Source organism: Lissotriton vulgaris, chromosome 3_2 (genome assembly GCF_964263255.1).
Source record: "Lissotriton vulgaris chromosome 3_2, aLisVul1.2, whole genome shotgun sequence".
NCBI lineage: Eukaryota > Metazoa > Chordata > Amphibia > Caudata > Salamandridae > Lissotriton > Lissotriton vulgaris.
The window spans coordinates 154,722,421-154,747,813 of NC_141690.1; the positions used below are offsets into that span (position 1 = coordinate 154,722,421).

General features: G+C 51.9%; 1 protein-coding gene across 2 annotated transcripts in view; it reads left to right on the forward strand.

Moving 5' to 3' along the window:
• Positions 1-25,393, forward strand: part of KIAA0232 (KIAA0232 ortholog) — a 438,560-nt gene that overhangs the window by 90,027 nt on the left and 323,140 nt on the right. For both annotated transcript variants that reach the window (XM_086964120.1, XM_086964119.1), the window contains exon 2: positions 5,303-5,789. In XM_086964120.1, coding sequence (XP_086820246.1) covers positions 5,565-5,789 — 225 coding nt within the window. In that variant the 5' untranslated portion in view covers positions 5,303-5,564. The remainder of the gene's footprint in view (positions 1-5,302; positions 5,790-25,393) is intronic.

Genomic DNA, 25,393 nt, shown 5'->3' on the forward strand with positions numbered 1-25,393 from the left:
CCCTCGCTCTCTCTCTCGCGCGCGCCCTCGCTCTCTCTCTTGCGCGCGCCCTCGCTCTCTCTCTTGCGCGCGCCCTCGCTCTCTCTCTCGCGCGCGCCCTCGCTCTCTCTCTCTCTCTCTCGCGCGCGCCCTCGCTCTCTCTCTCTCGCGCGCGCCCTCGCTCTCTCTCTCTCGCGCGCGCCCTCGCTCTCTCTCTCGCGCGCGCCCTCGCTCTCGCGCGCGCCCTCGCTCTCGCGCGCGCCCTCGCTCTCGCGCGCGCCCTCGCTCTCGCGCGCGCCCTCGCTCTCGCGCGCGCCCTCGCTCTCTCTCTCTCGCGCGCGCCCTCGCTCTCTCTCTCTCGCGCGCGCCCTCGCTCTCTCTCTCTCGCGCGCCCTCGCTCTCTCTCTCTCGCGCGCGCCCTCGCTCTCTCTCTCTCGCGCGCGCCCTCGCTCTCTCTCGCGCGCGCCCTCGCTCTCTCTCGCGTGCGCCCTCGCTCTCTCTCGCGCGCGCCCTCGCTCTCTCTCGCGCGCGCTCTCTCTCGCGCGCGCCCTCGCTCTCGCGCGCGCCCTCGCTCTCGCGCGCGCCCTCGCTCTCGCGCGCGCCCTCGCTCTCGCGCGCGCCCTCGCTCTCTCTCTCTCGCGCGCGCCCTCGCTCTCTCTCTCTCGCGCGCGCCCTCGCTCTCTCTCTCTCGCGCGCGCCCTCGCTCTCTCTCTCTCGCGCGCGCCCTCGCTCTCTCTCTCTCGCGCGCGCCCTCGCTCTCTCTCTCTCGCGCGCGCCCTCGCTCTCTCTCTCTCGCGCGCGCCCCTCGCTCTCTCTCTCGCGCGCGCCCTCGCTCTCTCTCGCGCGCGCCCTCGCTCTCTCTCTCGCGCGCGCCCTCGCTCTCTCTCGCGCGCGCCCTCGCTCTCTCTCTCGCGCGCGCCCTCGCTCTCTCTCTCTCTCGCGCGCGCCCTCGCTCTTTCGCGCGCCTCGCTCTCTCTCTCGCGCGCGCCCTCGCTCTCTCTCTCGCGCGCGCCCTCGCTCTCTCTCGCGCGCGCCTCGCTCTCTCTCTCGCGCGCGCCCTCGCTCTCTCTCTCGCGCGCGCCCTCCGCTCTCTCTCTCGCGCGCGCCCTCGCTCTCTCTCTCGCGCGCGCCCTCGCGCTCTCTCTCGCGCGCGCCCTCTCTCTCTCGCGCGCGCCCTCGCTCTCTCTCTCGCGCTCGCTCTCTCTCGCGCGCGCCCTCGCTCTCTCTCTCGCGCCGTCGCGCTCTCTCTCTCTCTCGCGCGCCCTCGCGCTCTCTCTCTCTCTCGCGCGCCCTCGCGCTCTCTCTCTCTCGCGCGCCCTCGCGCTCTCTCTCTCTCTCGCGCGCCCTCGCGCTCTCTCTCTCTCGCGCGCCTCGCGCGCTCTCTCTCTCGCGCGCCCTCGCGCTCTCTCTCTCGCGCGCCCTCGCGCTCTCTCTCTCTCGCGCGCCCTCGCGCTCTCTCTTTCTCGCGCGCGCCCTCGCTCTCTCTCTCGCGCGCGCCCTCGCTCTCTCTCTCGCGCGCGCCCTCGCTCTCTCTCTCGCGCGCGCCCTCGCTCTCTCTCTCGCGCGCGCCCTCGCTCTCTCTCTCTCGCGCGCGCCCTCGCTCTCTCGCGCACGCCCTCGCTCTCTCTCTCGCGCGCGCCCTCGCTCTCTCTCTCGCGCCCTCTCTCTCCCTCTCTCTCGCGCCCTCTCTCTCGCGCCCTCTCTCTCTCGCGCCCTCTCTCTCTCGCGCCCTCTCTCTCTCGCGCCCTCTCTCTCTCGCGCCCTCTCTCTCTCGCGCCCTCTCTCTCTTGCGCCCTCTCTCTCTCGCGCCCTCTCTCTCTCGCGCCCTCTCTCTCTCGCGCCCTCTCTCTCTCGCGCCCTCTCTCTCTCGCGCCCTCTCTCTCTCTCGCGCCCTCTCTCTCTCTCGCGCCCTCTCTCTCTCTCGCGCCCTCTCTCTCTCTCGCGCCCTCTCTCTCTCTCGCGCCCTCTCTCTCTCGCGCCCTCTCTCTCTCTCTCGCGCCCTCTCTCTCTCTCGCGCCCTCTCTCTCTCTCGCGCCCTCTCTCTCTCTCGCGCCCTCTCTCTCTCTCGCGCCCTCTCTCTCTCTCGCGCCCTCTCTCTCTCTCGCGCCCTCTCTCTCTCTCGCGCCCTCTCGCGCGCCCTCGCGCTCTCTCTCTCTCGCGCGCCCTCGCGCTCTCTCTCTCTCGTGCGCCCTCGCGCTCTCTCTCTCTCGCGCGCCCTCGCGCTCTCTCTCTCTCTCGCGCGCCCTCGCGCTCTCTCTCTCTCTCTCGCGCGCCCTTGCTCTCTCTTTCTCGCGCGCGCCCTTGCTCTCTCTCTTTCTCGCGCGCGCCCTTGCTCTCTCTCTTTCTCGCGCGCGCCCTCGCTCTCTCTCTCGCGCGCGCCCTCGCTCTCTCTCTCGCGCGCGCCCTCGCTCTCTCTCTCGCGCGCGCCCTCGCTCTCTCTCTCGCGCGCGCCCTCGCTCTCTCTCTCGCGCGCGCCCTCGCTCTCTCTCTCTCGCGCGCGCCCTCGCTCTCTCTCTCGCGCGCGCCCTCGCTCTCTCTCTCGCTCGCGCCCTCGCTCTCTCTCTCGCTCGCGCCCTCGCTCTCTCTCTCTCGCGCCCTCGCTCTCTCTCGCGCGCGCCCTCGCTCTCTCTCTCTCGCGCGCCCTCGCTCTCTCTCTCGCGCGCGCCCTCGCTCTCTCTCTCGCGCGCGCCCTCGCTCTCTCTCTCGCGCGCGCCCTCGCTCTCGCGCGCGCCCTCGCTCTCGCGCGCGCCCTCGCTCTCGCGCGCGCCCTCGCGCGCGCCCTCGCTCTCTCTCTCTTTCGCGCGCGCCCTCGCTCTCTCTCTCGCGCGCGCCCTCGCTCTCTCTCTCGCGCGCGCCCTCGCTCTCTCTCTCGCGCGCGCCCTCGCTCTCTCTCTCTCTCGCGCGCGCCCTCGCTCTCTCTCTCGCGCGCGCCCTCGCTCTCTCTCTCGCGCGCGCCCTCGCTCTCTCTCTCTCGCGCGCGCCCTCGCTCTCTCTCTCTCGCGCGCGCCCTCGCTCTCTCTCTCTCGCGCGCGCCCTCGCTCTCTCTCTCGCGCGCCCTCTCTCTCTCGCGCGCCCTCTCTCTCTCGCGCGCCCTCGCTCTCTCTCTCGCGCTCGCTCTCTCTCGCGCGCGCCCTCGCTCTCTCTCTCGCGCGCCGTCGCGCTCTCTCTCTCTCGCCGTCGCGCTCTCTCTCTCTCGCGCGCGCCCTCGCGCTCTCTCTCTCTCTCGCGCGCCCTCGCGCTCTCTCTCTCTCGCGCGCCCTCGCGCTCTCTCTCTCTCGCGCGCCCTTGCGCTCTCTCTCTCTCGCGCGCCCTCGCGCTCTCTCTCTCGCGCGCCCTCGCGCGCTCTCTCTCTCGCGCGCCCTCGCGCGCTCTCTCTCTCGCGCGCCCTCGCGCTCTCTCTCTCGCGCGCCCTCGCGCTCTCTCTCTCTCGCGCGCCCTCGCGCTCTCTCTCTCTCTCTCGCGCGCCCTCGCGCTCTCTCTCTCTCGCGCGCCCTCGCTCTCTCTCTCTCTCTCTCTCTCTCTCTCTCTCTCTCTCTCGCGCGCCCTCGATCTTTCTCTCTCGCGCGCCCTCGATCTTTCTCTCTCTCTCTCTCTCGCGCGCCCTCGATCTTTCTCTCTCTCTCTCTCTCTCGCGCGCCCTCGATCTTTCTCTCTCTCTCTCTCTCTCTCTCTCGCGCGCCCTCGATCTTTCTCTCTCTCTCTTGCGCGCCCTCGATCTTTCTCTCTCTCTCTCGCGCGCCCTCGATCTTTCTCTCTCCCTCGCGCGCCCTCGATCTCTCTCGCGCGCCCCTCGCTCTCTCTCTCGCCCTCGCTCTCTCTCGCGCGCCCTCGCTCTCTCTCGCGCGCCCTCGCTCTCTCTCTCTCACGCGCCCTCGCTCTCTCGCGCGCCCTCGCTCTCTCTCTCGCTCTCTCTCTCGCGCGCCCTCGCTCTCTCTCTCTCGCGCGCCCTCGCTCTCTCTCTCTCTCTCTCTCCTCTCTCTCTCTCTCTCTCTCTCTCTCTCGCGCGCCCTCGCTCGCTCTCTTTCTCTCTCTCTCGCGCGCCCTCGCTCTCTCTCTCTCGCGCGCCCTCGCTCGCTCTCTCTCTCTCTCGCGCGCCCTCGCTCTCTTCCTCGCTGTGATGTGTATTTTCTTATCCATCTAAATTTATTTGTCCTCTATGGCATTTTTGCTGAATAAAGTTTTAAACGGTAAAATCAAAAATAAGGGCAGAGTATATTGAGCACATGCACACTCCAAAGTTGTTAGTGCAACATCATTCTTTATAAGGAGCTTTTTCTGCTCATACATGGCAGTCAGTACCTGCAATTTCATAAATAGTTGTTAATGTAGGAGAAGAAGCAATAAAGGTACAGGAATCATAATGAATAGAATTTTACCATTTCCGCTTGTTCATTTGCGCTGATGTGCTGTGACGTTGCCATTGTAATATAGAATGTACTCCTTTCATTTCACTTATAATCCTGCATGTAGACCATAGGAAAATAAGACCACAGCCAGTCTGCCAAAGTCTGGCTATAGATTTTTCCAAAGGATACTTTTACTTAGCAGCTCATTTAGACATGTCAACTCCGGAAATATTTACTGTTGGTCTATAATGTCCAGAGCTAGTTCACTGAGTCATCTTCATTAAAACTATCAGATATGGCAAGATAGCATTCAAGTACTTTTTACTTTTTTACAGTTCTACATGACCTACCATTGATTTATAGCAAGGAGGAGTATTCCAAGTTCTTGGATATTTTACATAGTTGATTGTTTTGTCTGTATATCATATGGCTCGGTGGTACTGACAGATCAGATGCATATTTTTGATTGCTTCTTTTAGAGCTCATCTGGAGAAATGATTCCAACAATAGAAATTATAGGTTAATTTCTATTCTGTGCTGCCAGAGAAATTAGTTGCACGTTTCAGGTCCCGCATAATATGAATATATTTGTATCCCTATGCTCTTTTTGTTAAAAGATTATTGTAACAACTATCTTCTGTTTATAAGCACAAATGGCCCTATGATCTTTCAAATGGTTAAACCTTAAGCATTCTTGACTCTAGTAAAATACCTTTGTGAATAGCATCCTTGGTCTGCATTTTACTTGCAAAAAATGTAATAGAAGATGTGGTTGGTCTTCAGTCTGATTTTTCTAGTTTAATTATATCGTCCTCTTTCGGTACATTAGAAATATGGCTATACTGTTGTGATTGTTCAGTGACCAAAAGCACAAATATTGATATAAAAGTGTAAAAATCTATTGTATCTGCCTCGCATCACATTTTAATGTTTATATTTCTGGATGAAAACGTTTACTTTTCTTTCTCACCTTACAGGTACTGCTGGAGAGGTTATGTTTGGACTTAATGTGAACTTTAGATAGAAAATCACATCTACATGTGCACTCTATTATAAGTTTACTTACTGGCCATGCCTGAAGATTGAAGTTTGTCTCAAGACGACAGACTGCCAGCAAATATAAATGATTACCCTGGGAATAAAGGCTCTCCAACACTCTGGAGGGAAATGATCCTCCATAGATTGACGGAATCCAGTGGAAAATGCTTCATCTTTTAAGGATGCCAACCACTTAGATTGATGCACCCTGTCGGCACGATTGAAGGTTTACCATCTGATGGCTCTGTGAGCTCTTATCCAAGCCCTGTATCTGTTTCTGAAATGTCTGTGCTTCATGCTCTGGACCCAGTGCAGTCCTGGCTAGGACAAGAGCTGGAGAAGTGTGGTATTGATGCAATGATATACACTAGATATATCCTAAGTCTTCTGCTGCATGATAACTATGACTACGATCTGCAGGAACAGGTAATGAAATTATATTTGTTGCTAAGTCAAACTATTTGTTTGCCTTTTGAGTTTTTTGCGAGAAGAATGTTTACATGCTTTACAAAGAGTAATGTTTCCTGTTTCTTAATTTTTTTTGGCTTTAAGATGTTTTGAAGCTTTAAATATCAATTTTGAACAGTAAGGAAGAAAACTAAAGAATAATTGAGAATTTTTTTTTTAATTCAGTGCAGACACAGTATTAAGAGTTAGCCAAGTGTATAGAAATAGTCACAAGTAGATTTAGTGTTATGCAATCAATCAATGTATTCTTCTCAGAGATTTCTATAGTTTAGCACTTTCCATGGGTAGGGTAAAGCAAAATATTAGTTATTGGATAGTAATTAATTTAAGTATTCTCCTGGTCTTTATTGCAGTGGGATATTTTCTATTAGTTTCTCGTTCGCTGAATAAAGTTCATGCCTCTTAACAAGTATCTCAGACATTCAAAACGAGGTGTGCTGATTATGAGTTCATATTCCACATTAGTTGAGAATGATTTTCTTCCTTCTTTAAGTAGTTTGATTCAGAGTGTCCTAGGCAATATGTTCATAGCGTACTTTGAAATAAATTCATATACAAAAAATATCTGGAATCTTCTATCCGATCAATACAACAATTCATTCAGTTTGTAAAGCAATTATAGACCTATGGTGTATACTGTGTTAGCAGTGGCAGTCGTACGGAAGATTCAAGATTTTTTTTGTATAGTATGTACTGAAGTGATTTGCCAGAACACATTTAAATATAAACCAAACTAATATTTTTTTCAGAAGTTATTAAACTGCAGGGGTTCCAAGTGCAATTTCCTGCTCTCTTTTATGTAGAGATTGAATCTACTAACAATAATACCTGTACACCATGGGTATGGTCAGTGCTTAATATTCAAACAACAAAAAATGCCAGGGGCCTTCATCAGGAACCCAATGCAACTTGCACTACCCATTGCCCCTGCCAACTCTGTTAATGACAGTACCAACACAACTACAGAGCATTCCACTCCTGCAAGTGTTATAATTCAGACTACTCCAGGTACCGAAAGCTATAAGAATTGTTGGGGCAGAAGGTATTAACCTTTTTTTTTAAACAATTTTTATTAAGAGTACAGCAATTTTATTTAGTCGACTTACTGCGGGTAAAACTTTGTTTTGTTCCACCTTATGCCATCATATGTATCATGGTGTACTGTACTGTGTAATCTGTCGAGTTTGTATTTATTTCATAGTTGTTTAATACAGCATAATCGAAAAATAATCAAAAGCCCCAGGTTTTCTCTTCCCTAGGTATGTTTGGGACAGAGTTTTATTGCTTGGATTAATGCATATGTTTTTAAGTTACTCATGATAATTTATCCTGTCCTCTCACTGACACCAAACATGCCTATACTGTGCTGACCTACACATGCTTTCAATTTCTGGCAATAGGAAAGGAGTCGTACTTCAGATCCTTTGGTTTCAGTTGCACTTTAAGCAGTACCGACTTTCAGGAACAAATGAAGTAAACAATAAAGTGATTGGGCGGAATGCTTGCCAACAAGAGATAATGCCTGGTTTAAAGAATGACGTCTTTGCTGGTGGTGCTTATGAAACGAGAGTCCATTACAAAGTCGATACTCACAGGGCGGAAGTTCAAAATTAATGCTTTCTGCTATGAAATCACATTTACTGTGTCCCACTGGAACTCTGGAGATGTTTGCTTCCTCAGGTTCAAAAACAAATCATTGCTTAGTCATTGCGGGTGAAATCACAACTGCCATGTTCTGGGTGTTATGAAAGGTAAACTTGCAAGGTCTGTGTAGGAAGTGGGGCCGGGGGTGCTGGCACACTCTGACGGTGGCCACTGTGGAAAAGATAGGTTAACTGTAATTGATGAGAGAATTCATTGTCTGTCTGACTTTTCCAACTTCAATACATAGGAGTTAGTCTTATAGGCCGAGCAATGGACAAATGCGGGGGAACGTTTAGCACTGTTGTGTCTCAGAGTAACCCCCCATTTTGCAGCTAGGATGTATTGCACCACCAACCAGATGCTCAGAGGAGCAGTAAGGATTGCAGGCCAGACCCACAGAGGGATCCAGTATGTGAAAGGAGGTTGCTTACCTTGGACAGAAGAGGTGACGATGAGAGGCTCAATAGGCAGCATTGAATGGTGGTGGTGAAGCAGGCGTAGCAGATGGGCACAGAGGAGGACTTTTCACACTAGCAGGTGCCAAGATAGCAGCAGAGGCAGTTCGGGCATGAGGTCTGGATGCAGGGCCAGGTACCTGTTCAGAACCTGAAGCTGGGATGCCGTTGTCTCTAGAATGTGCCGCTCGTTTGCAGTGAGTGGTCATACTAACCTTGTGCTATAGTTCTCGCAAACTGGCTGTTTGATGTGCATTATATCTGCTGACTTTTTTGTTGTTGATTTTCTCAGCATTTCAGTATAGATTGAACTTGGCCTGCAGTTCATCAGATATTAAGCATGTACAAAATCAAAAACTACAGTCTGTTCATGGGCTTGACCTAACTCCAGGAGCCTCATACACAGACGCAAAGAATCGCTTCACTGAGTGCATATAATGCTCTTGTGACCTCACCAGCCACCCTACTTCTGGGTTCAATTGTGATGTCATGTCAGCTACAAGAGGCAGAAGTGAGCAAATAGCCCCTGACAGCTCCATCTTTATCCGCATTCATAAGGATGTCCATTTATGCCCTCTTCAGCGCATTGCTGCGAGTAAGTGCAGGAGCAGGGTATCTGCAGTTACCAGTAACAAGCAAACTGTCTTTAAAAGGCACCTGTAGCTAAAAAGCAACTAATTATGAGCGCAGATAACAGTTTAATCTGGGCAGGACTTAGTGCTACATTGTCCTGTGTCTGGACTTGGCGCTTTGGAACAGGCTGCACGAAAGATAAAGATAGACCTGCTGTAAAGTTAACAGACACAGGTGTTAAACACAAAGTGATGCAAAAGGAGAACAGTTGCTGGCCACATGCATGTCTTTCTTACACACTCCGGTCCTTTGTTCATTGCAGACTCTGATAGCTGAGATGAGCTGACCTTACATCTACTGGCTATCTGTCTGCCTAGAGAGATCTGAGAATGCTTGTGGCGGCCCCTGGCGCCGATTAGAGCTGCTGGTTGTCAGGCTTTCTAGGGCAGCCTCATGATGACGTGCATCCATCTTGTTTTAAAAAAAAAATCTTTACCATTCCAAGAAGAAAGTTACATTTGCGTGAAAACGCACTCTTAACAAGTGCCACACAGCACACGGTGCCGCAAAAGTGATAATAATTGGGGTGCCGCAAAAGTGAAAATAATCGCGGCGCCGCAAAAGTGAAAATAATCGCGGCTGGTCACGCGAGTGGTGCGCACGCGCGACGGGGGAAAAGTGCTGTGCATGTTGTGCGCGCACGCATATTCGCTTTCTAGCAAGCTGGTCTCCTGCAAGCTTGTGGTGGGAAGCACTTTTGAAACCCGCTTTAAGCTTACTAAATGTCTCGCTGACAGCGCATGCGCGCTGGTTCAGCGAGACCTTAAAGGAGAACAACCAACATCAGCCAACCGGGCCACATCGTTCTGTTCCAGTTGTAGGTCATCCTGCACCCTAGGGTTTGGGTGTACCCAGAGACGTCACTCTCACAGGAACAAATGGGGGGGGGGTAGGTCTTCTGCTGTACTAGAGTTCATCCAAGTCGGAAGCTCCGGCCTCTGCCACCCTGTTTGAGGGAAGTTTGGGGGCGCCTAAAACGCAGCGGTAAAAGTTGAAATCCATAAAGTGGGGTCTGTGGTCCTCCATAAAGGATTCAGAGCTGGTTATGGGCACATGTGCTGTTCATCAAGGGACTGAGGATTCCAGGCCTGTCTTTGACTTGTCCCCCTCCAGGGACCGAATGTTCAATAATGTCCTGCTTGGCCTGCAAGGAAATTGTTCATCCAAGGGTGGTGAGCTTCTACGCCGGCGTACGGTGGACCAAGACGGATTGGCGGGCACTCTTGTAGAAGGCGGAGGTCAGGTGGGACTGACAGATCGTGAGGCGGGAAGTCTGAGTAGTTGAGCTGCCTCTTGGTAGGACTGTATTACCGTATTAGAGCGACAAGGTGGCCCCACTGGTACGAGATGTCCAGGCTCCGCAGCTTGTCTGTCACAGGCTTGAAGTCGCGCAGCGTCTCAAAGTATTGGGCGCTAGGTCCATTGAATATCTGAATCTTGTTTCCGTCGTCTGCGAGGTCCTGCTTGGTTCTCGCTGCCTTAAGAATAGCCTTCTTTTCTGTGAAAAAGTGGACCCTGGTTGAGATGTCAGGGAGGAACCCCGACCGGCCCGGAAACCCGGTGGGGTGGGTCCAAAGCCGGCGTGGAGGCGTCGTCATCCCCCAGACTTCGTGGAGGAGTTTTGCCACATAGGTCATAATGTCCTTCCCATCTGCCCCAAGAGGAACCCCTCCGCCCCCTGTGTAACAGAAGGCAAGTCCCTTTCAGTCAACTGGGCCACTTCAGCCGTAGCAGACGCACCTGCCTTGCCCCACATTGCCACCACAGTGGTATCTTTAGCAGTCGGCGCTGGGATGTCTTTACCTCTGTTGGTGCGTGTCATGGTTGCGCAGATTGTGCCCTACAAAGTGTCAGGCTTGATGAGCAGTAGGGTGTCGTTTTTTTAGGCGCTCAGTCCGGGTGCGCGGCAAGGGGTTGGTCCACTGGGACAGTACCAAATATAGTCCGTGTGGGCCGGTTAGTCAGTGGGGCGTCACATGGGCCTCCGTGCACTAAAAAATATCCGTGGGTGGTTGTAGAGGGGCAGTTCCGTGAGGTGTGTGGCCACAACAAAGGTCAGCCCATTGGGGTAGCGGTGTGGTATCTTGTATTGGCAGCGCAGGGCCCGCGGCTACTAGGGGCAGTGCAGAAGGAACAGGCCTCTTCTCCTGGCGTCTGATGGGCAGTGGCGCACCTTTCCCGGTGTATTGGCGCAAGACGTGATCTTTTCAGGGACAAAGGACATCTACTAGACTGGCATGTTTGGAAAGGCTTCAGGCCCCCCTCTCAGAGCGATCACCGGGCAGCCCGGGGGAGGTCTATGAGCGCAGAGGCAGGGTGGAGGGTCAGCACATTAGTCCTCTTCTCAGGAGTAGAGGTCATTAATTCCTTCGTATTTGCAAGCAAGGGCAGGGCGCGATGAGGAGGGGACCGGCCGGATCCGCCGTTGTCAGAGTTCCATACTGCCCAGCAGTAGCCCTCACCAGTGTGGACCAATGACCGTGTGCCAACGTAGTGGGGCAGTCCGGAATATCGCTCACCTCCAGCGTCTGACTGCTTTCCGCTCGGTCACTCAGGGGTGGGCCCTCTGGACAGCTTAGTGGCACCTGTGGAGTGTTGCGTCTGGTGAGCCCTCCGGTGGCTTCCTCTCCCCCCGCCCCCTCCCCCCCGCCACCCACCCCAGACCCCCCCCCCTATGCAAACTGTAGGCGGCCTAATAGAGGCCAATGAGCTCAGAGGCAGGACACTCCGACCGGGCAGCAGCCCTCTTCTCTAGGGCAGCCGGCGCACACTTCCTCCCCCCACTAGGCCCTTGTGCACCACAAGCGTTTTGGGGTGAGGGTCAGCACCAACGTAGACCACTGTCCATCGCCTCTGGTCGGTACCCGCCTCTTGGTTGCGCCACTCACTGCAACAGGGCCCCACCAGCGACTGCCTGTCTCCTTATTCGGCCACCAGATTCCCCAGGATGCCGCAGGTTACAAAGCAGGAGTAGCCCGGCGGGGCACACAGACACTGGGCTAGGTCGAGATGGGCCCGCACCAGGGTAGCGCTGAAGCTTCTGCGGAGGTTACTGCAAATGCGACCTCTTGTAGGTCACTCTTCCAGGCGGCTATCGGGCTGAGTGGGCTAGGACATCAGGCACACATGCAGGGCGCTCAGCTTAGGCCGTGGCAGCCGTCCCGCATGCCCCCGTCTCTAACAGAATGGCTTTGCACGCCAAATTCAAAGCGGGCCGGTCGGGCCGCGCCGAGTTTATCGCCGCTGAGGTCTGTAAACTGCTTCCGCCATGCAGCGCCTGTCCCCTGATGATGCCACTTTTTTTTTTTTAACAGATATGTAAATGCTTTATTTGTTGATTAATTAAAATCATTACAAAAACAAAAATACATAACAAGCACAAAGTCTGATTGAACAAATATAAATACAATGCCAAAATATAACATACCCGACATCGGATTAACCATTTTCCAGTTTTGGAGGTAAAGTGCTTAAGTACATGTGATAGCAGCTTATAATTTCCAGTTAAAGTGCAATAAGCTCACATGATAAAAACTAAAATTAAATTGCTAAATACAAGCAACAAGTATAACTAGATTTCTAAAATGACTATATCTATTAGCAACAGCGATACAATAGTATCCCGACATTAATACTAAGGTGGCCTGTGCTTTCAGCAGCGACTAAAGAATACAATTCATTTTCCACTGACAAGACTAAAGAGCCGCGTGCTGACAATAACATAGTTACTAATACATTTTAAAACTGATCTGTACATTATAGCACCATACTCACATCTTTAAAATCATTGGGTCGATCATATCTACAAAAATTACCAAACATTAAAATATCACAAGGTTTTAGAATAATTTATAGGTACCTTAAAATTGCTGACACACTCCCTAAAAACAATAAAATCGTTACTTCGCACCCAGCAAATTTATCCATTACTTTAGGAATCGGCCTTACATAATTTCTTTTCAGCTTTAAAGATAAATTGTACAAATTGCTGTGTATTATAGACATTGACGCCACTTAAGCAGGATATTAATGCAGATCTACAAGTTCTAACTCCTAATTCTTTAAAGATAGGTTTTAAAATTAGCTTCCTTTCCTGACACATTTTTGAGCATAGTGTAACAATGTGCAGCAACGTTTCCTCAAACAACCCGCACAACCCGGACATTTGATGACCATTTATACTCCCACTTAGGGGTTCCATCTTTGGTTGGATAAATGCCGAACCTTAAGAGCATAAATTTCTTTTTAAACCAGGGTTTTAAATGAAAAAGTAAATATGGTTGAGCATACAATTTCTTAAAAGAATTTGCTATAGTCCAGAAGTGGGTTCTTTTTCTTAGCTCATCTTTATCCATAATTTCTGACAGACGAGCAACAGTTGTATTCAACATCTTTTTATATATCATGATGCTCCTCACTTCATCGACCAGATTTGGGCATTCGAAACGTATAAGGCACTCAGATAGGTAATCCTGCCAGCTTCTCGAACATTGGCCTTTCGATATCTCGCACAAGCACAGACTTGCTAACGTGCCCTCCTCCGCTCAAGATAATACCAGTAAAGTTTTTAAAAATGCGGCTTGGCGTACCAAAATCTGGTTCCTTAAGCCATATTCCAGTCTTACATTGGCAGGCGGGATCTGTTTGGGTATCCTAAAAACTGATTTGTAAGACCTTATAACTATGTCCTCTAACATTTTTGCATCCTTACCCTTAAAAATTATTGATCCATAGTCCAGGGAGGGAATGAGGTTAGTAGTAAATGATCTTAATTAGGACATAATAACTTCTCGCAGTTTTAGAAAGGCAAAGGCAAGAGAAGTTCCTTTAGCCTCCAAATTATTAAAATGCTGTCTAAATGACAGTCCATCGTCAAATGTTATTCCCAAATACTTGTAGGATTTTACACAGTCTATTGTTAGACCGTTAATATTCAAATCCTTTACCCCTAATTTACCCTTTCCTATTAACATTATTTTTGTTTTTTTTTTCGTTAATTGTTAAGCCATTTTGGGTAACATATATGTTAAATGAATTTATTAGTCTTTTCAAGCCTATTATAGTATGACTGAGTAAAATAGTATCACCTGCATACTGTAAATATTTAATTTCTTTACCCATCACAGTGGGCGAGTGCGAAATGACATTATTAAAATGGGCTGGGAGATCGGCCATAAATAAGTTAAAAAGTCAAGGGGCGAGCACACACCCCTGTTTCAAGCCGACATTTGTATCAATTCGACGGGTGGTGTGTCTGCCGTCGCCAATTTTAATCTGGACCCAAGTATTGGAGTACAATAAATGAATCATTTTTAGAAGAGTTTTTGATATACCCCAATTAAGAAGCTTCTTCCAGAAAATATTCCTGGGAACGGAATCAAAGGCGGCTTTTAGGTCGATAAAACATATGTACAATGTTTGTTTACTACATTTTGCTCTTTCGCCTAACAATGTTAATAAAATTAAATTTGTCAGTCGATTCGCCCTTCCTAAAACCTGTTTGAAAAATAGGAATCAATTCTTCTCTTAGCGCCCAGGATACCAACTCATCTAACAGACAACTTGCAAAATTTTTCGCCTCAACATCTGTGAGGGTTATTAGTCGGTAGTTTGCCGGGTTGTCCTGAGGGCCATTTTTATAAATTGGCTGTATAATGCTTCCCCACCATGAGTCTGGGATATGACTGGTTTTAAGAACCTCGTTAAAAAGGAACGTTAATAACTCGGGCCAATTTATAAGTTTAGCTTTAAAAATAAAATTCGGCAGGCCATTGGGGCCAGCAGCTCCATTAGACCTAATCTTAAATAAGACTTTTTTAACTGTGTCCACTGACCAAGGCTCAAAATCATTCAAAATTAAAGGGTCACTGACACTTGGGGGATCACACCCACCTACTGGCTCCAAAGAGACATCATTGTCGGCACGTGCTTCGTCCACAAATGCTAGTCCAGTTTTTGATTTCTTAAAAAAACGTATCCAACTTGATTCATCTATATTGGCACTATTACTTTTAGAATGTCCATTTTCTAAATTGTTAATAATACCCCAGAACAGTCGTAAATCCCTAGATTTGCAAGCAAAATGAAGTTTAGCCCAAGTTTCTTCATAATATAATCGTTTAGCTCTCCAGATTTCCTTCTTATACCCCCTCTTTAGGTCTCTGATTTTAAGTGACAGTAAGAAGTAGGTCGTCCCTTTTGCTTGTTTCTGTACAAAGATCTTATTGTTTTATTAAGTGATTTTTTTCAAATACATTAAACGATGAGAAAACCAGCCCGGGTTCTTTGGGTTCCCGCCTAGAGAATTTATCCACGAGGTAATCACACAGGGAGGGCCAAAGGACAACTATTGAGTTTCCTTTATGGGCTGAAACCAAGGCTTCTGGAATTAAGAGAAAGAAACTCAATAATATCCTTCTCGGTTTTATCACTCCATATTAGCCTTTTGAGGTTATAAGCAACTGGGGCAGATCTTAATATTCTCTCTTCTGGCAGATTCTCAAAGACAAAACTAAAAGTAATAATTTGGGGATTGTGGTCACTCTCGATCCTTGGGATCACCTCATAGTTTTGAACTAGATTAGAAAGTTTATCTGACAATATAGTGTAATCAATAATCTATGAACTATCAGTTCTATTAAATGTTGGATTATGATCTCTGTCAAACGGGATCTTTAAATTATATTTAACTAGCAGCCTGTCCCGACGTTGTCCGGGAGCAATTAGGCTTCAGGGCCCCCGCCTGCCCCGACGTTGTCCGTGGGTCCCCCGGAGCATTCTTCCATATATTGCAGTATTATACCTCTATGTTTACTTTGTACGCTTTTGTAACCTGCACACGTAACTTTTTCCTCCTGTAATGCACCGTTTGGCTCACTTTTTTAATGCTCAGTTTGCTTCCTCTTGCTACCTGCACACGTCACTTTTTAGGGCTCGCCTGCTGATGCGCTTCTGCGCATCGCTGGCGAAGCTCTAATGTGGCTTATCCAGTGTTTAACGACCACTGGCGATTCCACTGGCGATTTCTTGAAGTGAATGTGCTTTTTAGGTAATTGCGCAAGCGCAAGCCCTAAAAAGCGCGTGCACAATGCCACCAGCCGCCTGCCTGCCTGCCTCGCATTACCACATCAAAGGCAGCCCGCCCCCCTCCCACAACTTCTCTAATTATTCACTGCCGGCCGGCCGGCCGTACTTTACATCACGCCTGTTAGACCTGTTACTTCACATAACGAGTGCGGCTGAAATCCACATGCACGAACACTAAACATATTTGTATTACAAATAAATCGATCACAGTGAATAGTGAATCAAGGCTTCCAAAAATATCAGCAACGCTTCTATACAGGAAGTGCTCAAGGCTCACAGAAGGTTCCCAGGGGCACTATACGACCAATGAGGTGCACTACCTGTCCCCGCACAGTGTTGCTCAGTGCAGGCTGGTACATTGTTTTCGGGACACTATAATACAACCGAGGGGTCTGCTCCCGCTCCTCGCTGCACCGCAATAAAAGCTCTGTGTGATGGCTGCTCAGCCACGGGGGGGAGGGCCTTTCTCTCCTATACAGTTAGTAAAGTCGGGTAGCTTGTCAGCATCAAGAGAGACGTATTGGAAGACTTTGCTTGCCAGCATCTTCCTGGGCTATCATTAACTCTTGCCGGGAACCACTGATTTAAGCGTTTCTCTTTTCCTGACATGATGCTCCCCATACAGTATCAGTATTTTGTTTTATACTGCGTGACATTTTAATCATCGGTGTGCTTCTTATTGGATTCTTCAGGATTGCAGGGTGCACTTATGTGGCTAATAGAGGTACCTTTAAAACTCCAGAGGGACACCTAGTAACAACCTGTGATACTGCACCCTTTCCCTGCTTTGTGTATTTTCTATTTTTGCTTATGCTAGTACTGGGAGTCCGAGACTGTGGCAGAAAGCAGATCAAAACGCTGAACTCCAGCCTCCAGTGAGCTAATGCACGGATAAGTTACATTATTTCGCATTTGAGGAGGATCACAATTTTTTTTTATACTCATCAGCATTCTTTTGATTGGATTCTTCAGGATTGCAGGGTGCAGTACCTTATGTGGCTAATACAGGTCTAGAGAAACACCTAGCAACAGCCTGTAGTACCACACCCTATCCCCGCTTTGTGGATTTTCTTTTATTGCTTTCGCTACGGCTTGAAGTATGCCACTCCCTTGTGTCCAGCACACTAGAACGGTTAGAAAACTATACAACCACTCTTTTCAGAATTTTCCGTTTTTTGCTGTAGCATGCATTTTCTAAATGATACCCCCCCACTGCAAAAAATAAACAAGCTCCACCGAGGCACCCACATACACAGCTCCACCGAGGCACCTACCACACAGCTCCACTGATGCACCCACCACACAGCTCCACCTATGCACCCACCACACAGCTCCACCGAGGCACCCCCACACAGCTCTACAGATGCACCCACCACACAGCTCCACCTACACAGCTCCACCGATGCACCCAGCACACAGCTCCACCGATACACCCAGCTCCACCGATGCCCCAACCGCACAGCTCCACCGATGCACTAACCACACAGCTCCACCGATGCACCAACCACACAGCTCCACCGATGCACCAACCACACAGCTCCACACATGCAGCCACCACACAGCTCCACCGACACAGCTCCCCCGATGCACCCACCAATGCACCCACCACACAGCTCCACTGATGCACCCACCACACAGCTCCACCTGCACAGATCCACCGATGCACCCACCACACAGCTCCACCGATGCACCCACCACACAGCTCCACCGATGCACCCACCACACAGCTCCACCGATGCACCCACCACACAGCTCCACCGATGCAGCCACCACACAGCTCCACCGATGCAGCCACCACACAGCTCCACCGATGCACCCAGCTCCACCAATGCACCCACCACACAGCTCCACCGATGCACCCACCACACAGCTCCACCTACACAGCTCCACCGAGGCACCCACCACACAGCTCCACCGAGGCACCCACCACACAGCTCCACCGAGGCACCCACCACACAGCTCCACCGAGGCAGCCACCGCACAGCTCCATCGAGGCACCCACCACACAGCTCCACCGAGGCACCCACCACACAGCTCCACCGAGGCACCCACCACACAGCTACACTGATGCACCCACCACACAGCTACACCGATGCACCCACCACACAGCTCCACCGATGCAGCCACCACACAGCTCCACCGACATAGCTCCACCGATGCACCCAGCTCCACCGATGCACCCACCACACAGCTCCACCGATGCACCCACCACACAGCTCCACCGATGCACCCACCACACAGCTCCACCGATGCACCCACCACACAGCTCCACCGATGCACCCACCACACAGCTCCACCTACACAGCTCCACCGATGCACCCAGCTCCACCAATGCACGCACCACACAGCTCCACCGATGCACCCACCACACAGCTCCACCTACCACCGAGGCACCCACCACACAGCTCCACCGAGGCACCCACCACACAGCTCCACCGAGGCACCCACCACACAGCTCCACCGATGCACCCACCACACAGCTCCACCGATGCACCCACCACACAGCTCCACCGATGCAGCCACCACACAGCTCCACTGACATAGCTCCACCGATGCACCCAGCTCCACCGATGCACCCACCACACAGCTCCACCGATGTACCCACCACACAGCACCACCTGCACAGCTCCACCGATGCACCCACCACACAGCTCCATTGATGCACCCACCACACAGCTCCACACATGCAGCCACGACACAGCTCCACCGACACAGCTCCCCCGATGCACCCACCACCACCAATGCACCCACCACACAGCTCCACCGATGCACCCACCACACAGCTCCACCGATGCACCCACCACACAGCTCCACCGATGCAGCCACCACACAGCTCCACTGACATAGCTCCACCGATGCACCCAGCTCCACCGATGCACCCACCACACAGCTCCACCGATGTACCCACCACACAGCACCACCTGCACAGCTCCACCGATGCACCCACCACACAGCTCCATTGATGCACCCACCACACAGCTCCACACATGCAGCCACGACACAGCTCCACCGACACAGCTCCCCCGATGCACCCACCACCACCAATGCACCCACCACACAGCTCCACCGATGCACCCACCACACAGCTCCACCGATGCACCCACCACACAGCTCCACCTACACAGCTCCACCTACACAGCTCCACCTACACAGCTCCACCTACACAGCTCCACCTACACAGCTCCACCTACACAGCTCCACCTACACAGCTCCACCTACACAGCTCCACCTACACAGCTCCACCTACACAGCTCCACCTACACAGCTCCACCTACACAGCTCCACCGATGCACCCACCTACACAGCTCCACCGATGCACCCACCTACACAGCTCCACCGATGCACCCACCTACACAGCTCCACCGATGCACCCACCACACAGCTCCACCGATGCACCCACCACACAGCTCCACCGATGCATCCACCACACAGCTCCACTGATGCATCCACCACACAGCTCCACCGAACGACCCACCACACAGCTCCATCGAACGACCCACCACACAGCTCCACCGAACGACCCACCACACAGCTCCACCGAACGACCCACCACACAGCTCCACCGAACGACCCACCACACAGCTCCACCGAACGACCCACCACACAGCTCCACCGAACGACCCACCACACAGCTCCACCGAACGACCCACCACACAGCTCCACCGAACGACCCACCACACAGCTCCACCGAACGACCCACCACACAGCTCCACCGAACGACCCACCACACAGCTCCACCGATGCAGCCACCACACAGCTCCACCGATGCAGCCACCACAGAGCTCCACCGATGCAGCCACCACACAGCTCCACCGATGCAGCCACCACACAGCTCCACCGATGCAGCCACCACACAGCTCCACCGATGCAGCCACCACACAGCTCCACCGATGCAGCCACCACACAGCTCCACCGATGCAGCCACCACACAGCTCCACCGATGCAGCCACCACACAGCTCCACCGATGCAGCCACCACACAGCTCCACCGATGCAGCCACCACACAGCTCCACCGATGCAGCCACCACACAGCTCCACCGATGCTGCCACCACACAGCTCCACCGATGCTGCCACCACACATCTCCACCGATGCTGCCACCACACATCTCCACCGATGCAGCCACCACACATCTCCACCGATGCAGCCACCACACAGCTCCACCGATGCAGCCACCACACAGCTCCACCGATGCAGCCACCACACAGCTCCACCGATGCAGCCACCACACAGCTCCACCGATGCAGCCACCACACAGCTCCACCGATGCAGCCACCACACAGCTCCACCGATGCACCCACCACACATCTCCACCGATGCAGCCACCACACAGCTCCACCGATGCTGCCACCACACATCTCCACCGATGCTGCCACCACACATCTCCACCCATGCAGCCACCACACATCTCCACCCATGCAGCCACCACACAGCTCCACCGATGCAGCCACCACACAGCTCCACCGATGCAGCCACCACACAGCTCCACCGATGCAGCCACCACACAGCTCCACCGATGCACCCACCACACATCTCCACCGATGCAGCCACCACACAGCTCCACCAAGGCACCCACCACACAGCTGAACCGATGCACCCACCACACAGCTCTACCGAGGCACCCACCACAAAGCTCTACCGAGGCACCCACCACAAAGCTCTACCGAGGCACCCACCACACAGCTCCACCGATGCACCCACCACACAGCTCCACCGATGCACCCACCACACAGCTCCACCGATGCACCCACCACACAGCTCCACCGATGCACCCACCACACAGCTCCACCGATGCACCCACCACACAGCTCCACCGATGCACCCACCACACAGCTCCACCGATGCACCCACCACACAGCTCCACCGATGCACCCACTACACAGCTCCACCGATGCACCCACCACACAGCTCCACCGATGCACCCAGCTCCACCAATGCACCCACCACACAGCTCTGCCGAGGCACCCACCACACAGCTCTGCCGAGGCACCCACCACACAGCTCTGCCGGGGCACCCACCACACAGCTCCACAGATGCACCCACCACACAGCTCCACAGATGCACCCACCACACAGCTCCACAGATGCACCCACCACACAGCTCCACAGATGCACCCACCACACAGCTCCACAGATGCAACCACCACACAGCTCCACAGATGCAACCACCACACAGCTCCACAGATGCACCCACCACACAGCTCCACAGATGCACCCACCACACAGCTCCACAGATGCACCCACCACACAGCTCCACAGATGCACCCACCACACAGCTCCACCGATGCACCCAGCTCCACCGATGCACCCACCACACAGCTCCACCGATGCACCCACCACACAGCTCCACCGATGCACCCACCACACAGCTCCACCGATGCAGCCACCACACAGCTCCACCGATGCAGCCACCACACAGCTCCACCGATGCAGCCACCACACAGCTCCACCGATGCAGCCACCACACAGCTCCACCGATGCTGCCACCACACATCTCCACCGATGCACCCACCACACAGCTCCACCGATGCAGCCACCACACAGCTGAACCGATGCACCCACCACACAGCTCTACCGAAGCACCCACCACAAAGCTCCACCAAACGACCCACCACACAGCTCCACCGATGCACCCAGCTCCACCAATGCATCCACCACACAGCGCAACCACAGCATCACTCAGCCCAACCACAGCATCACTCAGCCCAACCACAGCATCACTCAGCCCAACCACAGCATCACTCAGCCCAACCACAACATCACTCAGCCCAACCACAACATCACTGGTTCAAATGTGTTCTTTCAATGTTTCAACTTGTATTCAAGCTTTCATGCTTTATTACAAATCACAAAAAGATGTTAATATTTCACTTCTGTTCTTGGATTTTCGTCACAATATAAAACACTGTACATAATCTTGACAAAAGTTATTTACAATAGTTTAAGCTATTGCCATTACAAATTAAATAACTTATTTAAGTATTAATTATTTAAAAAAATTAAAAGCCATTGTTATTTGTAATATCAATACATCTAAGTCACGTAAATACAAAACATGTTGCATTACAAATGCTATAGGTGTTTGCGAAAGTTATTACTATTGGCATTGTAAATGACAAAGCTATTAATTTAGCTAGTTTAAAAAATAACACATAAATAAAAAAAATTCATTTATAAGACCAATAGCTCAAACTTTCCTAATGCGAGCCCTATTGCTCAGTTTGCTTGCTCTTGCTACCTGCACACGTCACTTTTTCCTCCTATACCTCTGTTTACATTCTACGCTTTTAAAACCTGCACGTAACTTTTTCCTCCTGTAATGCACCGTTTGGCTCACTTTCTTAATGCTCCGTTTGCTTCCTCTTGCTGCTTTTACACGTCACTTTTTCCTCCTATACCTCTATGTTTACTTTCTACGCTTTTGTAACCTGCACACGTAACTTTTTCCTCCTGTAATGCACCGTTTGGCTCACTTTTGTAATGCTCCGTTTGCTTCCTCTTGCTCACGTTTCTAATTTTTGCTTCATTTTTCCGCCGCTCACGGCTCCTAAATAAATAAATAACCTACCTTAACCGCCGCTCACCGCTCCTCCCCGCCTGTCCACCGCTCCTCCCCGCCTGTCCGCGGCTCCTCCCCGCCTGTCCGCGGCTCCTCCCCGCCTGTCCGCGGCTCCTGACCGCCGGTCCGCGGCTCCTCACCGCCTGTCCGCGGCTCCTCACCGCCTGTCCGCGGCTCCTCACCGCCTGTCCGCGGCTCCTCACCGCCTGTCCGCGGCTCCTCACCGCCTGTCCGCGGCTCCTCACCGCCTGTCCGCGGCTCCTCACCGCCTGTCCGCCGGTCCTCACCGCCTGTCCGCCGGTCCTCACCGCCTGTCCGCCGCTCCTCACCGCTCCATGTCCGCCGGTCCTCCTCGAGTTCCTGGACGCCGCTCCTCCCCGCTCTCCTCACGTCGGGCACGCACGTCGCGGCCGGCGCTTCTTCCAAGGGACTACTTTTTTTTTTTGGTAACTTATATTTATTAAGTTTATATAGCCTATGTCCATCTGCACACCCTGACGATTACAACGATGTATCGGGTGTGTGGATTGGCGCTGTGGTTCCCGAGTTTACCCACCTCAAAGGTTCAAAGTTCTTCCTTTATAATAGTAGTATAGATAAACTCACAATTAGACCATTTAGTAAGAAGATCTGATTCAATATATAGCTTTTTAAAACATAAAAGATGAGTATTAAAATCCCCAGAAATAATTAGATGTGAGTCCATATGTTCATAATAAAGCACCTTTACCATTTCCCATAACTGTATAAATTGTAGTGATCCAACCTTTTTTTTCTAACTTAAATACACATTTAAAAGAATTAACGAATGTCTAGCAATCAATTTAACGCACTGTAACCATTTGACTTAAAGGTCAATTTCATAGTGTTTAACATCAAGGCTTAAGGAAATATATATATAGAAAGACCACCACTTGGTCGACCAAAAGCAGCATCCCTAAATGCCGCATTCAAGTATTCCTGATAGCCGATCAGTGGCGTACTACACATATTCCATGTTTCCTGCAGAATCAACACATCAAATGATTTAAAAAAAATTATGATGCCACTCACCGCCACGTTTTGTCCTCATGCGGTGTGCTCCTCTCGCTGCAGGCCAGCTCTGCCGCCTCTAGGGCAGCACCCACCGACATGATGGTGGTCGGCTGGCGCAGACTCGGGTTTGCAGGCTGCTCTCCGTATCCCTGGGGCGCCCGTCAGCACAGGCGCGCTCAGTCACCCCCGTCTGGGCCACACAGCACCAGCGGGGTCCAAGATAGTCCTCGGCTGCACTCGCCCACTCCGCGACAAGCGCCGGACCTGGATGCTGCAAAACGGCGGCCGCCGCAGTCAGCAGGGGGAGGCCAGGCTAGTACGGTGATTTCTCCGTCCCAAGAATAGCTGCCACTACACCAGCTCGTCCGGTGATGCTCCCTACCATCCGTCGCCTGGGGGCCCCCAGAAACGGCAGTTATCTGTCCCCAGCTGAGCTTAAGATCGCTTTGTAAGGTAGGCTCAGCCAGAGCTCCAGCGGCGTGCATCTCAGCTCATCTCAGCTCATCTTCAGCGAAAATACGCCCCCTCTTGTTGCCTTTTAAAAATGTATTTAGAGTTAAAAAGTCAAATCACTGTAGGCTCACTGCACCAGTTTACTGCTCTGTCTCACGCTAAGTATCAAAATGCAAAACAACAGTTGATGGACAGAATGTAGAACAATGTCATACATTCACCCCAGTACAGAGATCTGGGCCTAAATCCATCGTTTGTTTGCACTCCACACCACCCCAGTTCAGACATGGCCATATGCAAATCAGCCTTGACCCTGTGCCTCATGGGAACAGTCCAGCCCGAAATGCCAAGCCATTTCTTTCCTGGACTGGAATCAAGCATCCTAGGACCGGTTTCAGCCGTCTTCAGCCAGGATAGCTTGACTCCAGTGATGTGGAGAGCATGGGACTCACGTCTAAGCATACCCATCCCACTCGGGGTGACAAATGCAAAACCAACAGTTGATGGACAGAATGCAGAACAATGTCATACATTCACCCCAGTACAGAGATCTGGGCCTAAATCCATCGTTTTTTTGCACTCCACACCACCCCAGTTCAGACATGGCCATATGCAAGTGTACTGGGTGAATGTATGTCTGAACTGGGGTGGTGTGGAGTGCAAAAAAATCCGATGGATTTAGGCCCAGATCTCTGTACTCGGGTAAATATATGACATTGTTCTGCATTCTGTCCATCAACTGCTGGTCTTGCATTTGTCACACTAAGTATCAAGCATTGGCGGTTCCAACAGATCTGGCTTTAGTGGAATGTTCTGTTATAATGTGAAGTATTGCAATCAAATAGCATGAGGATATGTATGAATTTGTGTAGAAGGAAAGAGCTGTTGAATAATATTGGTGTAGACCAGAAAGGTTCTAAGCCAGTTCCAGGCTGACCCCGACACACCTATCCTGGCCAGGCGCTAGAGAAGAAGAGCGTAGGGGGACGGTATCGAACGCCCCGAGAGGTCAAGCAAAATCAATGCAGCCCTCCCTCCGGCGTCCAAACACTCCCGAATGGCCTCAACGTCCACCAGCACAGAGTCCGTGCTATGAGCTGCACGGAATCCTGACTGAAAGGGATGCAGCAGACCCCCTCTTTTGACTAAATCCGTAAGTTGTTTGGTGACAACCTTCTCACACACCTTGGACAGACCAGGTAGAGGAGAAATAGGCCTGTAATTACCTGGACTGCGCGTGTCAAGAGATGGCTTTTTTAGGAGTGGTATGGCGCAGGGACGCAAGCTGTACAGAGGGACAGGTGAACAATGCTATTTGCCTCTACATTAATAGTCTCGGCAGCTGCTGCTAGCAGCCTGGCCGGACAAGGATCAGAGGGAGAGCCCAACTTTAGACTCTTAAGGATTTTAAGTGAGTCAACCAAGTTCACCCGTATAAAGGCATTAAGGCCATGTATAATATCCAATGAAAAAGTCTGGGCAAAACCTTGGTCACATTAGCACCTGGTAGAAACGCTGCCTGAATTGTGCAGAAAAACGTAGACAGAATCTCGCACCAGGCGACTGAAGATGGAGACGCCCACTCCTGGGCTAGAGGTGACGTAAAACTCTTCACTATTGAAAACATTTCTTTAGCATTGTTTTTTGCAGAGTCAATCCATGCCGTGAAGAATTCCCTCTTGGCCTGAGCTATAGCCT